The sequence below is a fragment of the Strix uralensis genome, chromosome 5, assembly GCF_047716275.1.
Source record: "Strix uralensis isolate ZFMK-TIS-50842 chromosome 5, bStrUra1, whole genome shotgun sequence".
Taxonomy (NCBI): Eukaryota; Metazoa; Chordata; class Aves; order Strigiformes; family Strigidae; genus Strix; species Strix uralensis.
The window spans coordinates 56,883,392-56,895,751 of record NC_133976.1 but is presented as its reverse complement, the minus strand read 5'-3'; the positions used below and the strand labels follow the sequence as shown (position 1 = coordinate 56,895,751).

The following is a 12,360-nucleotide window of genomic DNA, read 5'->3' as shown; positions in this document are numbered from 1 at the left end:
TGTGGTTTTTAAGTATTTATTCCATTTCTGGTATTAGCACAGGTATAAATACCCCCACGATCAGGTATTTTAACTTGCTCAAAGCAGCCTTGGTCCATTTCAATTCATAATTATGTATTTTTAGCCAAACTCTGGCAAAGTTTAGCTCATTCTACATAAATACAGCCCACCCAATAAAGTACTTCCATTCAGCACAATAAGCAGCCTGACAGTGGTAAAATTCACAGAGCCTAACCTACTTTTGGGTAAACTAGTGTCATTCCAGTTCTCTTTGGCTGACTTCATCCATGGGTTAAGTTTGCCCTCATAGCAGAACATTACCTCCACCTCCCCTGCTCTCCCATCAGCAGCATTTCCCAGGTCTCCAGAGTACCACGCCTCTATTAACTCTAGCCTTTTGCTGTTTCTTCTCCCTTTCCTGTAAAAAGAAGGGCAGGTTTCCACCCCCCTGAGATCAAGCTCTCAGCCCAAGGAAGCAATACTTCTTGACAGGCATTCTCTCCTGCTTTCATTCACTGAAGTCAACTCCCTTCTTAATTCAGGCAAGTAAAGACCTCCCCAGTTTTCCCTCCAGGGCAGGAGACCAAAGCTCCAGCTGAGTTTGTTGCTGCTGCGCTCAAGGCTTTTTGTGCCTGTAAATTCACTTCTACAGATCACTGACATTTCTTGAAAGCGACTGTCTTGATCTGGCAGGTTGGAAGCTGAAGGGGAAACAGAGAATGGCAGGTCTAATTTCTCATTCAGCTTCGGAGGGGCAACGAACACCCGCAGGATCCCATTATCCCCCAAACATCCACCAGAAAGACCTTCTGCGGAGCAGGCTCTGATGGCAGCTAACTGTTTGTCCACCACGACAGGAGGCCCAGGCCTGGCTCACTGATTGATCCCTGTTCACAGAGAGAAGAGAGTGCGCAATTGTAAACTGCACAGACAATACAGGAGTAAACGCATAAAACCACAAAATCTCTCCCCCCTGAGTTATGGGTGAGGTACTTTTTTTTTTTTTTTTTTTTTCCTATCAGAGCCTGCCCAGCACTTGCCCAGACTCCTTTAAACCTCGCCAACACTACACCAAGCATTCAACACTTGAAAAATCAAACACTTGCCCATTCTACCTCCTGACTGTCCCAACATACTCCAGCTGTGAGAAAACACAGCTTTCATTGGTTTGGATCCGTCTTTCTCTTGCACTGTACACAGGTGGGTCTTACACCAAAACACTGCTGGGGAAAGACCATTTAGCTGCTGTGTAAACCTTGATGTGGTTCTCCCAGCTCTGTGCTCCTTGTACGCTCACTCCCACCTGCAGATCCTGCATCCACAGTCTGCTTTAAATCAGCTTCCTGCGAAACTCCAACAACAACCACAAAGTGTTCCAATGAAAACACACAGCAAACACAGTGTGACCACAAGAACAATCTCGTTTCTCCCTTTTTCCACTCCCTTCATTTTGTGACTGTTTGCTTCATGGTCGGCTTAAAGCAATCAGTTCCTCGGGAAAGGGATGCTATTTTAGACATAGAATAAACCACAACATTCACAGGACTGTATGAATTATGCACATAGTTACCACAAGAGTGTAGGGTGCCTCTTTCTTCTGGACTTCTTCTGTGGCATTTGAAGTGGAAGCCTCTGCAGAGCTCGGCCCTGTTGGTGATGTATCGACAAATGTTTCATCCACGACTCGGAAGCGGATCTCCTCCCCAATGTCCATGTAAAGGTCGTGGGCCCCTTCTTCCGTCTCATATTCCCATACCCACACCTGCTCTGCTTCATCGCTGGCCACGCCAAGCGTTTAAGGATGAAAATGATCCGTATTCTGCCTGACAGATCCCTTTCTGACAGTTTTGGGAACAGACTCAATTCAAAGCTTTTCCACAATTAATTCTCAAACCACAATGCGCTGTCCTAGGTCATCATCTGTGCAGCCCGGGATCCCCATCTTGTTTCTGATTTTCCTGCTTCAAGGTGCATGTTGCTGGGCAAAGTTCAAAAAACTCACCAAAAAGCCCAAACCAAACAAAACCCCTCAAACCCAAGACGACCTCACCTACCACAATTAAGTATATTAGACACACCATGTATCCAGACATTACATGATGTGGTAAAACCAGCATTCAGTCTTCATCAGCAGCCAAGACTAGAGGCAGGGATTACAACGCGGGTGTTCGGGGGACACTGCCATTCATTTCTATCAGCGGGCACAATGATCCTGCAAAACCTAATAAGCGTGAGGCCTGTCTAGCTGTGATAACAGTCTGCAGGACTTGCCCGACACAGCAGCTTACCTTCTGCCACTGAGCACCTTCATTGTTGCAGTAGTGAATGCCTGTTGGGCCAGCACTGCACAATCTTTTGAAATGAAGTAGTAAAGTTATCAAAGGTGATCAAAGGATACAACTTAGCTGGCTGCTGCAGGGATTCTGGTGGGATGACAATATCATCAAAGAATCCAATAGAAACTGTGGAGAAAAGAATTTGATTAAGACTGAAACGATTCTTTGCAAATGATGTACCACAGCGATTCCTAAAATGCATTTCTAGACTCATCCTCCTTCCTCTTTCAGGAAGGACATCTGAGATCATGCAGGAATTATTCTTTGAGCCACAACGCTCAGTTTCAGTTGGCAGCAAAAGCAACCACCCAGCTGAAAGTACATACAGCAACAGAGGGCACAGTCTTCGTGCCCGCTGGGAAAGGAAAAGGCTGTTTGGAGCGGGACTGGAAATGAAAGCGTTCCAAGAAGTGAGTCAGATGCTATAGAGGTCTTCGACAGAAAAGAGCTTAGAAATCACAGATGTAACATGTTAAATAAAGATCAATATAACGTTAGAACAGCCCCCACCTCCCCCTTGAGCTTTCACAACGCTGAATTTTATCAGAGTGGACATGCCCAAATCCAGCAACAAATACACCCACGACAATCTTATTGTCCTAACTTAACAACTGAGCAGAGGAGCTTGCTTGCAGGGAAGACTCCTACAAGAAAGGAAAGCAACTCATCAACTATGTATTCCATGAATCTGACAGCACTTTGTGCTCACAAAGACGTTTCCCTGCCATGTTTTCAGGTACAGAAAACAATTATGAATTTGCACAGAATTATAGGGAAGATATATTAGACGAGCGCGAGCCAATACTACCACTTTAAAAAAAAAAGTTCTGTTAACTGAAGCGAGAAAATGACTCCAGGCTACACTCCAGATGGGCTTGCCCGTTCTTCTTGGGCATGCACATAAATGACAAAAGGAAAGGGGAGCGCAGACAAAACCATCAAGGGCAGGGGAAGCTGTCAGGCTCAAACTACCAACCACCCTTGGGTCAGAGCAGCGTTAGAGGCCTGTAATTAGTCTTTGACTAGCCTACACACAGCACTATACAACCTGAAATCACAGTATCTCAAAAGACCCAAAAGCTCTGCAGCTCATGTGCCCCTAATGTTAGAAGTTGCGGTTTACCATGGACGCCATCCTGACTGCAGCTTTTAATCTGTCCAATCAGAATCTCATCCAGGAAGGGATGGAACACCACATAGCGGAAATGCACTTAAAAGAAAACAGATCATTAATGTTATGTCCATGTTAGTGAACTATACTCCTTCCACAGGGTGGCAGCCATTAAAACAAAATCCCACACCCTATATGTCCTCTAAAATGCCTACCCAGTTTCTTTTCCAATTTCCTTACAGGCACTGATTAGATAGAAAAACAGGAATAAAAGTTCTGATTCCTAACTGTTTGGTACGAATTCAACAGTGGTTGATCAGCAGTGTCCTGTTCTCTGCTCTTCAATCTTGCAAGTTCACAGAATGTGAGATGAAGAACATGGAGCAGGGCCTCTGCTTAAGTTACAATATGAGCATTCCTACACAATGCTTCAAGGCCAAGAGTATCAGTTGAAATTATACTTTCTTGTAATACTTTTGCTCCTTTTATCTTTGTCTGCAATGCTGCATTTTCTTTAAATATTTGATATACAATATTATCAGAGTAAAGAAGATTCTCTAACATAACTGGATTTTTCATCCAGGTTAAATAAAATGTTTCTAACTAAGCATTTTGCATTTATAATTATACAAACGCTATACTAAGACAATCTTAGCCAAACAATGCTTATGAGCAATTTAACATTATTTTAGCTGTCTATACTCAGTGTTCCTCTTTTATGTACAATCAGGCAGTACATTAAAGAAAGTGTTGTACCAAACACAACAGGATTTATCAAAGCACTACCCCAGATTCCGAAAGCAGACTTTTTTCCAAGCTCAGAGAGAATATATTCTCTTGTTTCAGTTCAAGGAGTAATTCCAAGTTAAGAAGCTGAATGGAGATTAAAGCAAGTAGGAAAGCCTGTCATCCTCCTTTAGTATTAGAGAAGCTTTTATTTGCAGGGAGTGAGTTCTATTGGAGTTAAAATTTAGACAAGGGGAGCCACATACAGTCAGTCCAGTTCCCTTCTAACAGGAAAGATTTCATTTGCTCAAGCTACGCTTCCACATTGAAAATTTCAACTAGAAAAATGCATCTCTTAGCAGTTTAAAGAAACTTAAAACTTTAAAAAAATACGAAATTTGATTTTATGCATTTACTTCCAGTTTTTATGCAGACAGATTTGCCAAAAATCAAAGTAGTCATTTTTTTTTTAAAAAAAAAAGTCACTAGAAATGTATGCTGAACCAGATCTGTCTAAGTCTCAAACAAAAATGTAGCACAACTTTCAGCTAGGAAAACAGCATCAAATGCTGTGCAAATGTTATATGTAGAAACATGTTTCAACATTCTAGCTAGGGAAATTAAGCTTCGAAAAGAAAAAATACTAGAGAAACACAGAATAATTAATACAACTTATTTTCTACGTGCAGATTTCCAATAATTTTAAATTAAATTAACCCCTTTGTTACCCCACACGGTTCTAATTGTAGAACAGAGATGGGCTGCTGGAGAAGGCAAACAGGACTGGCTATTTAATGCTGTATTTGTACCCAAAAAATGCAAAGAAAAGAAGAGATTTTTGCTATGTTCCTCATGCCCTCCTAAAAGGAACAGAGTTAAGGCTATGAACTTCAATGAATTCCTTTAAATTTCTTTTCCCTAACAACTGAACTCAGTTTGCATTTCCAGATCACTAACCTGCAAAACTATATAACTGACAACAAGCATATACCTTTGGTATGTGATGCACCATCTCCAGGGAATATGTATGAATCTTCCAGCTTTGTGATATCATACAGACAGATGCACAGGCCGACATTGTATACAACCTGCTCAAAGAAAAAAAAAATTAATTAAATGCAATAAATCAAGCAACCCACCAGGTTAAATCAAGCAAACCATCAAATTTATGCTCTACACACACATTTTCAAAAGAAGGCAACAGAAGGGTAGCAAGATGGGAAGGAGGCTGTTTTGGTACACTCCCTTCAACAGCCCCAGACCTAACCACACTGCATTGTAGGGGAACCCTAACTTATTCAAGTGTTACAGCAGCATGTGTTTTCATTGGCACTGGAAAGATCACTGCTACAAACAGAAACCCTTGGAGCAACTGTCAGCAGTGAGAGAACTTGACCTGCCAAGATAGTAAACAGCTGCCCACAGACATCATTCACCAGCCTCACAGCTTCTACAAAGGCTAAACATACTTTTCCCTAGAGTTCGGCTCTCAGAAGCCTCTAAGCTTGCCTTTGTCTTTAATTGTATTAGCTCTGGGGAGAGATGAGGACAATGCTTAGTTTCTCTGCTACTTCTGAGATGGCTTCACAGCCTACAAAATCTGGGGCACCTACCAGGCATAAGTGGATGAGGGAAGACTTTTTGTATGATCTGCTATTCACAACCCTTGATCACTTCAGGTTGCTCTTTTGAGCTCCCTTCATGTTCCCAAGCTGCATTTTGAGTTTTGCACCTGCCTCACGCTGAAAGCTGTATGCTAATCACAGTCCCAGGGGCCACACAGGGAAACTCTGACCTCCTGGTCTACAACAGAACACTTTTTTACACCTTTCACCAAAGACCAATGTCTCACTGCCACACTGTATTTCAAGTACTAAGCACAGACCAAGTCAGCTATTAATACGTTCATTTCTCTTCCAGTATTACTGTTTCACATTTATTTACATCATCTTTTTTAAAACTCCCTCACTGGATGGGTTAGAGTGTATCTGTTTTTCAGAATCTGCTTCAGATTGCTGCTCTACACACAAACCAGCAGTTACTCTCACTTCTCTTCCATGCTTCTCTGCCCCATCTGGTGTCTCTGTATCTTCCCATCACAGCATTAGCCATTATAAAAAAAGTCCCCTTTGAGATGATATGTGGCTGTCTCTTTGTTCACAGTCTCTGATATTTCAGTTCCTAGGGATGGTGTTCACATCTAAACTACTCTGATCCCTCACCACACATCTCATTAGGAACAAATAAAAAGGAAGAAACACTCAGGGATGTTATATGACACCTGCATCAATCTATACATGACCCATGCTTTACCTTATTGGCCAATTTCTTGTTTAGCTCTTCAGCAATGGATTCATTTAGTTTCCTTTCAAACTGCCAGGGAGGAATTCTTACTGTGTCAGTCATCTCTACCAGGACAAACATGGTGTGAGGGAGCACCTCTGAGGAGAGCGAAAAGACACCAACAGCCTCAGGAACCAGAGCATTGCAAGGACAACCAAGACCCCCAACACCTAATGCGGGGCGGGCCTGGGAAACCACCCCAACGTCTCGCATGGAGCTTAATGGGGCAGCTCCCTGGCTATCCCAAAACGGGGTGCGGGGGGGGTGTGGGGTAGGGTTTGAAGGCGGCTGCGCAACGGCCGCTGCGGGGGAGAGGAAGGAGGAGAGGGTGAAGGCGGCCACGCAACCGCTGTTGGGGGTCGGCGGCCAGGCAGCCGCCGTTGTAGGGAGCGGGGGGAGCGCACCGGCAGGGGGAAGGGGAAGGGGAAGGGGAAGGGGAAGGGGAAGGGGAAGGGGAAGGGGAAGGGGAAGGGGAAGGGGAAGGGGAAGGGGAAGGGGAAGGGGAAGGGGAAGGGGAAGGGGAAGGGGAAGGGGAAGGGGAAGGGGAAGGGGAAGGGGAAGGGGAAGGGGAAGGGGAAGGGGAAGGGGAAGGGGAAGGGGAAGGGGAAGGGGAAGGGGAAGGGGAAGGGGAAGGGGAAGGGGAAGGGGAAGGGGAAGGGGAAGGGGAAGGGGAAGGGGAAGGGGAAGGGGAAGGGGAAGGGGAAGGGGAAGGGGAAGGGGAAGGGGAAGGGGAAGGGGAAGGGGAAGGGGAAGGGGAAGGGGAAGGGGAAGGGGAGCGGGTGAGCCCGCCCGGCCTGGCGGGGCAGCAGCCGCTCCCTCACCCACCTGCCGCACACGGAGCCCCACCACGCGCTGCCCAGCCTCACGCCGGCACCTCAGCCAATCGCCATCGGCGGGTGGGCCCGTGCCCTGATTGGCGTGGGGGCGGAGCCCTGTCCCGCCGCGCCCGGCCGGGCGGAGCGACGCGCCCCACCCCGCGGCGGCCATTTTGTCCCTCCTGAGTGCGGGGGGAGGGGGGTGTCTCAGGCCGTTACCTTCCGTTAGCGGTGTGGGGTTGGGCCCGGCTTCCGCGGCCCTGGGCCGCCGTGGTTTCTGGTGGCCTCTGAAAGGCTTTGGTCAATATAAACGTGGAAAGGCTCTCAGCAAGCGGGCGCCCTGCGCAGGACTGCTCTGTGTACCTCCCCCCACCTATCCCCGCACTGCCGGTGTCTCTCCGGGCCGCCCCGGAAAGTGGTTTCTGTGCTGCAGCCGTTGTGTCACTGGAAGCAATCCACAATTGCATTTACTGTAGTTTCATTTATAATTTTCGTAAGCTTCAATCCTGACAGGGCAACAGTGATCATTTGCACCTCTGCGAGAGCCAATACTTAAGCTGTTTACCTCACTATACAGCAAAACCAGGGGGGTTTATAGCCCCCTTGCACCTGCAAGGTATTCTTCACAGCAGTGACTGCCCAATATTTAAGGTTATCACCGGGAACAAATTGTGTGTAAAATGTGATGTAAAGCTGGAATCATTTATTCTGAGTGTTAATTACAAAAAAAAAAATCCTCATGGTATGATTTTGAAGGCCTTGGTGTATTCTGCAGCGACGTAAGCAGCATGAGGGATGGTAGAAAACAAGGGGGTGTGCTAATGTCTGAAATTTCTTGGGAAAAATGAAAGGAGGTTGTTTAAAGCGTGTTTAAAAAAAGATTTGCCAGGAAAACCAAACATCTCTGGCTGACAGTCGAAACTGCACTGTCAGCATAATGGCTTTGATGCAAAGGCTAAGTATGTCATCCCCCACACTCCCCAGCAGCGCCTAGTGGGACAGTAATGAGTGGTTTATATAAGAAATCATTAAATGTTGAGCTGTATTGGAACAGGAAGGGGAAAACGAGGTTGGAAATACCATGGCTAGGCCTCATTAACAAGATACCTGTCTTGGCCAAGGAGTTTCTGATCTTTTTGCAATTATTCCTGGTTCACCAGGATCTGTTGGGTTGTGTTGGTTTTTTTTTTAAATAAACATGGCTGGTCTGCACATGTTTGGCATGTTTGTATTAAATGGGGGACCCAGGAACATGTTTTCCCCTGTCACCTGAGAAGAACAGCATTTTTCTTGGATCAGCATCTATCATCTCAGCAAGGAGCTCTGCTGCCAACGCAGCAGATACCGCTCTATCAGAACACCTCAACCCCAAATCCCCAGCATTTCTTGCTCTTCTCGTCCTACTTTAGGGAGCCTTACAAAGGCTCCTTTCTCCTCCGCTACAGTCGTGGCTGCGCTAATCTTGGCATAGCACAGTTTTGCTGTCACACATGCTGCATCCCTTGCTGTTCTGTCCTGGCCTCATGCAGATCTGGTGGTGCAAGGTTTGAACTTTAGCTGGAGTGCAGTTTTGCAGGTATCTGTAGCTACTTTTTCAGAAGAGACAATAGTTCCCCTGTCCCACTTCTGATAGCAGGGCAAGAAATAGCTTTGGTATCACATGAGGAGGTAGAAGTTAGCCACTATTGATATTGGCAAGGTGATCACTCTTGATGCTTTTGTATATAAGAACTGTAAGGTTAAATAGGGGCAGGAGCTCAGGGGAATAGTAGGCTGAATACCTGGGAGAACATGGGAGATGGAGAGAAGTGGATTTGGACAAAGTCGTATCACACTTCCATTTCTAGCCCATCCTTGACCTAACATTTTTCATGCTTCCAATAGCCATGTCCCATTGGGGGCTGTTGGGTGCCCAATACGAAGCAGATGCATCTCCCTTCAGCCTGATCCACAGCCCCCAAAAACCAGCTGTGTGAGCAGCAGGTCTGCAAGGCCTCGCTTCATACTGGCTTGTGTCTTACTCTCATAAAGTGCAGGCACCAAGGAAGCTCTTCTAGGGTGGGGACATACAGAATCTCTCCTGTATCAGCTCTATGATTGCCAACAAGGACTGAACACTGCAGGCTGTTCTTCAGTAAGGATGACAGGATTTCTCTGTGCAGCTACGTATTTTGGTGGAACTTGCAGGTGCTTTGATACTACTCTGAGGAAACCAAATTGAAATGTGTGGAGAGGAAGCTGGCAATGACAGTGTTGGATGAGCTTCATTGCCTTAGATACCAGGCTACAAACACCACCAGGGCTGAGTCTGACTGGCAATTTCTCAGCCTCCACCAGTAACATTACAGGCTGTGGGAATATTTCCAGTCTCACCTGCTGCAGGTAACCTCCCCTGATCTCAAGCAGTGTGTGCCTGGGCCTTTGTACATGTGATGGATGTTGCTCTGTTGCCACCTAGGTTTTCTCCCTGGAGGAATTCCGTATTTCATAAGCACCGTCTCCAATGTAAAAATATAAACAAAAGCCAAACTTTGCCCTGTAAAGCATGGGCGTTGTCTCAACTCAGATATTGATAGCACTCAGAGTTACACTCTATTTAATGATGCAGCTAAAGTATCTTGATGTTGGAGATTGTGTGAACAGCTTCATTTTGCTGAGTGGTCTCTTTTTGTCCCAGTAGTACTGACACAATGAATAACCACAAATCCACAGTGCCTGTACACACATTTTCATACATGACCATAAGGTGTCTAGAGTCTCTCTCAGCAGTATTGGGGTTTTTCCGACATTTGGGAGCGTGGTTCTTGGTTGCTGGGTTTTTTTAAGCTTCAGCTGCTGGAATCCAGGGATTGCACAAGGGTCTTTCTGTCACTCAGAGAAAATCCCAGATATTTCTCATTCTCATGATTGTACAGGAAACCTGGAAATTACTATTTGAAGTTACATGAAGGCTCAGAAACTGGGAGGAAAATGAAAGAAACCCCAAATTATTTTGCTGAAGATATTCTCTGCCCCCACATCCCCATGGCTGTTGGGGAAAACTGGCGCAGGGACTTTGGAGGAGGTGAGTGGTAATTTGCATCTAGACTGTTTTGGCCCTCCTTTGATTGACTCCAAAGGAATTATCTATCTTCTCACATACAAAGTCCTCCACGCTCCTGCCTTTGCTTCTGTCTCTGCAGGCATCTCTGGCACCCCCACTCCCACACTCTGTTTGATCAAAGCTTCCCCTCTTCTCCTTTTATCATTTTTGCATGCTTTAGACTCTCTGCCTCCTCCACTGCAGCGCATGCCCAGAGCCACCTTCCAGTCAAACACACTTTGAGTTCCCTGTGCCTTTTCTGTCAAGAGCCTTTGGTGACTACGTGAGAGATTCAGGTTCTGACGCTCGTCTCTGTTCAGTTTATATTGTTTAACACGTGCAGTTGGGCACATGGCTAACCCTGGTGTACCACAAATCAGGTGGGGAAGTACAGGTATTTATGATATTCAGTGTACAAATGTTAAACGAATTCCTGGGGAAGAAGAGGGCATGTCTGTACCGCATGTCCCCAGCACTCTTCTGGCCTCCAGCTGTTTCCAGCTCAGGATCCTCCTGGTCTGGATATGTAGAGCTGTGTCATGGTTTAACCCCAGCTGGCAACTAACCCCACACAGTGCTACCTCACTCCTCCTCAGTGGGATGGGGGAGAGAATCGTAAGAGTAAAAGTGAGAAAACTCGTGGGTTGAGATAAAGGCAGTTTAATAGGTAAGGCAAAAGCCGCATGCACAAGCAAACCAAAACAAGGAATTAATTCACTACTTCCTGTTGGCAGGCAGGGATTCAGCCATCTCCAGGAAAGCAGGGCTCCATCACGTCTAATGGTTACTTGGGAAAACAAATGTCATCACTCTGAATGTCCCCTGCTTCCTTCTTCTTCCCCCAGCTTTATATACTGAGCATGACATCATATGGTATGGAATATCCCCTTGGTCAGTGGGGGTCACCTGTCCCAGCTGTGTCCCCTCCCAACTTCTTGTGCACCCCCAGCCTGCTCACCGTTGGGGTGGTGTGTGAAGCAGAAAAGGCCTTGATGCTGTGTCAGTACTGCTCAGCAGTAACTAAAATATCCCTCTGTTATCAACACTCTTTTCAGCACAAATTCAAAACATAGCCCCATACTATCTACTGTGAACAATATTAACTGTACCCCAGCCAAAACCAGCACAAGCTGTTCCCCAGGAGAGGATGGGCCATCTCAGGAGAAACTTGGAGTGGAGACTGAGAGCTAGCTGGGTTTCTCCTTCCCTTTTGCAAGGTTTTGAAGGGTAGACTGGAGAGATGAGCTCGTGGTGTTTCTAGGGGGGGAATGGGACTCCTGTTTCATCATGGAAAACTGCTTGCAAAGCCACAAGCAGAGTGTGATGGGCAATGACAGAACACACTGGCACTTGGGGTTTCAGTGCTTCTTGGTGGTCTTGCTGGTCTCTTCTGTCTATGGAGCCTTTTCTGCACTATAGTTCATTGACAGGAGAGACACAACTGCTTTGTGATCCTCTGCCAAAGCCCCTGGGACAGCTACGGATCAACACCCAGCTACCTGGATGAATGGATACAGCCAGGAGGAGCAATCATGATCCTGTCTCCTGACTCTGCACCATGCCTCATGGCTTCCCACACAACTCGTACACCACCCTGCAGCCCCAGGGGTCGTTGGTGGAACTGGTCCAGTTGGCATCATCATATTCAGCCACCTAGAAGAGAAAGGAGTCAAGGAAAGTCATGTTTAAGAAACCAAATCTAACCCACAACCACCCTGAATCACAAGGTGCCCGTGACAGCTCCCTGCAGCACTGACACTGTGCCATGGTTGTTCGGAGTTCTTGCAAATTTTATTCCAGGATCACAGGGACCTGCTTGGTAAGGTGCTGGTGTGGTCCACCCTTCTGCTCCAAAATGAGCCCCATATCACCTAAATTCCCCCCAAAGGATGCCTACCTGGCCTGTTCTTAAAAACTGCCAGTGATGGAGACTCCGGTGCTTCCCCA

At 46.3% G+C, this 12,360-nt stretch overlaps 1 protein-coding gene across 2 annotated transcripts; it reads right to left on the bottom strand.

The window, feature by feature from the left end:
- POLR3H (RNA polymerase III subunit H) lies at window positions 1-7,416 on the bottom strand. Of its 2 annotated transcripts, none has more exons than XR_012629247.1 (7): window positions 7,342-7,416; window positions 6,487-6,614; window positions 5,165-5,261; window positions 3,460-3,546; window positions 2,399-2,462; window positions 1,107-1,778; window positions 1-887 (listed from the first exon to the last, which is right to left on the bottom strand). XR_012629247.1 is itself a non-coding variant. In XM_074871033.1 (7 exons), exons 2-7 carry the CDS (start codon window positions 6,595-6,597, stop codon window positions 834-836), a joined length of 621 nt encoding a protein of 206 aa, XP_074727134.1. In that variant the 5' UTR covers window positions 6,598-6,614; window positions 7,342-7,416; the 3' UTR covers window positions 1-833. The 2 variants fall into 2 exon arrangements, 1 of the variants encoding a protein (XP_074727134.1); XM_074871033.1 differs by having other exon boundaries at window positions 1,571-1,778.
- Window positions 7,417-12,360: the final 4,944 nt, after the last annotated feature.

What these genes read in the sequence shown, in the direction of transcription:
- POLR3H (XM_074871033.1), bottom strand. Translation starts at nt 6,597, where the DNA reads ATGTTTGTCCTGGTAGAGATGACTGACACAGTAAGAATTCCTCCCTGG. An exon ending in TGGTGCATCACATACCAAAG is followed by an intron (nt 3,547 to 5,164) that starts GTATATGCTTGT and finishes TTTTCTTTTAAG; the next exon opens with TGCATTTCCGCTATGTGGTG. An exon ending in CAGTCAGGATGGCGTCCATG is followed by an intron (nt 2,463 to 3,459) that starts GTAAACCGCAAC and finishes TTTTCTCCACAG; the next exon opens with TTTCTATTGGATTCTTTGAT.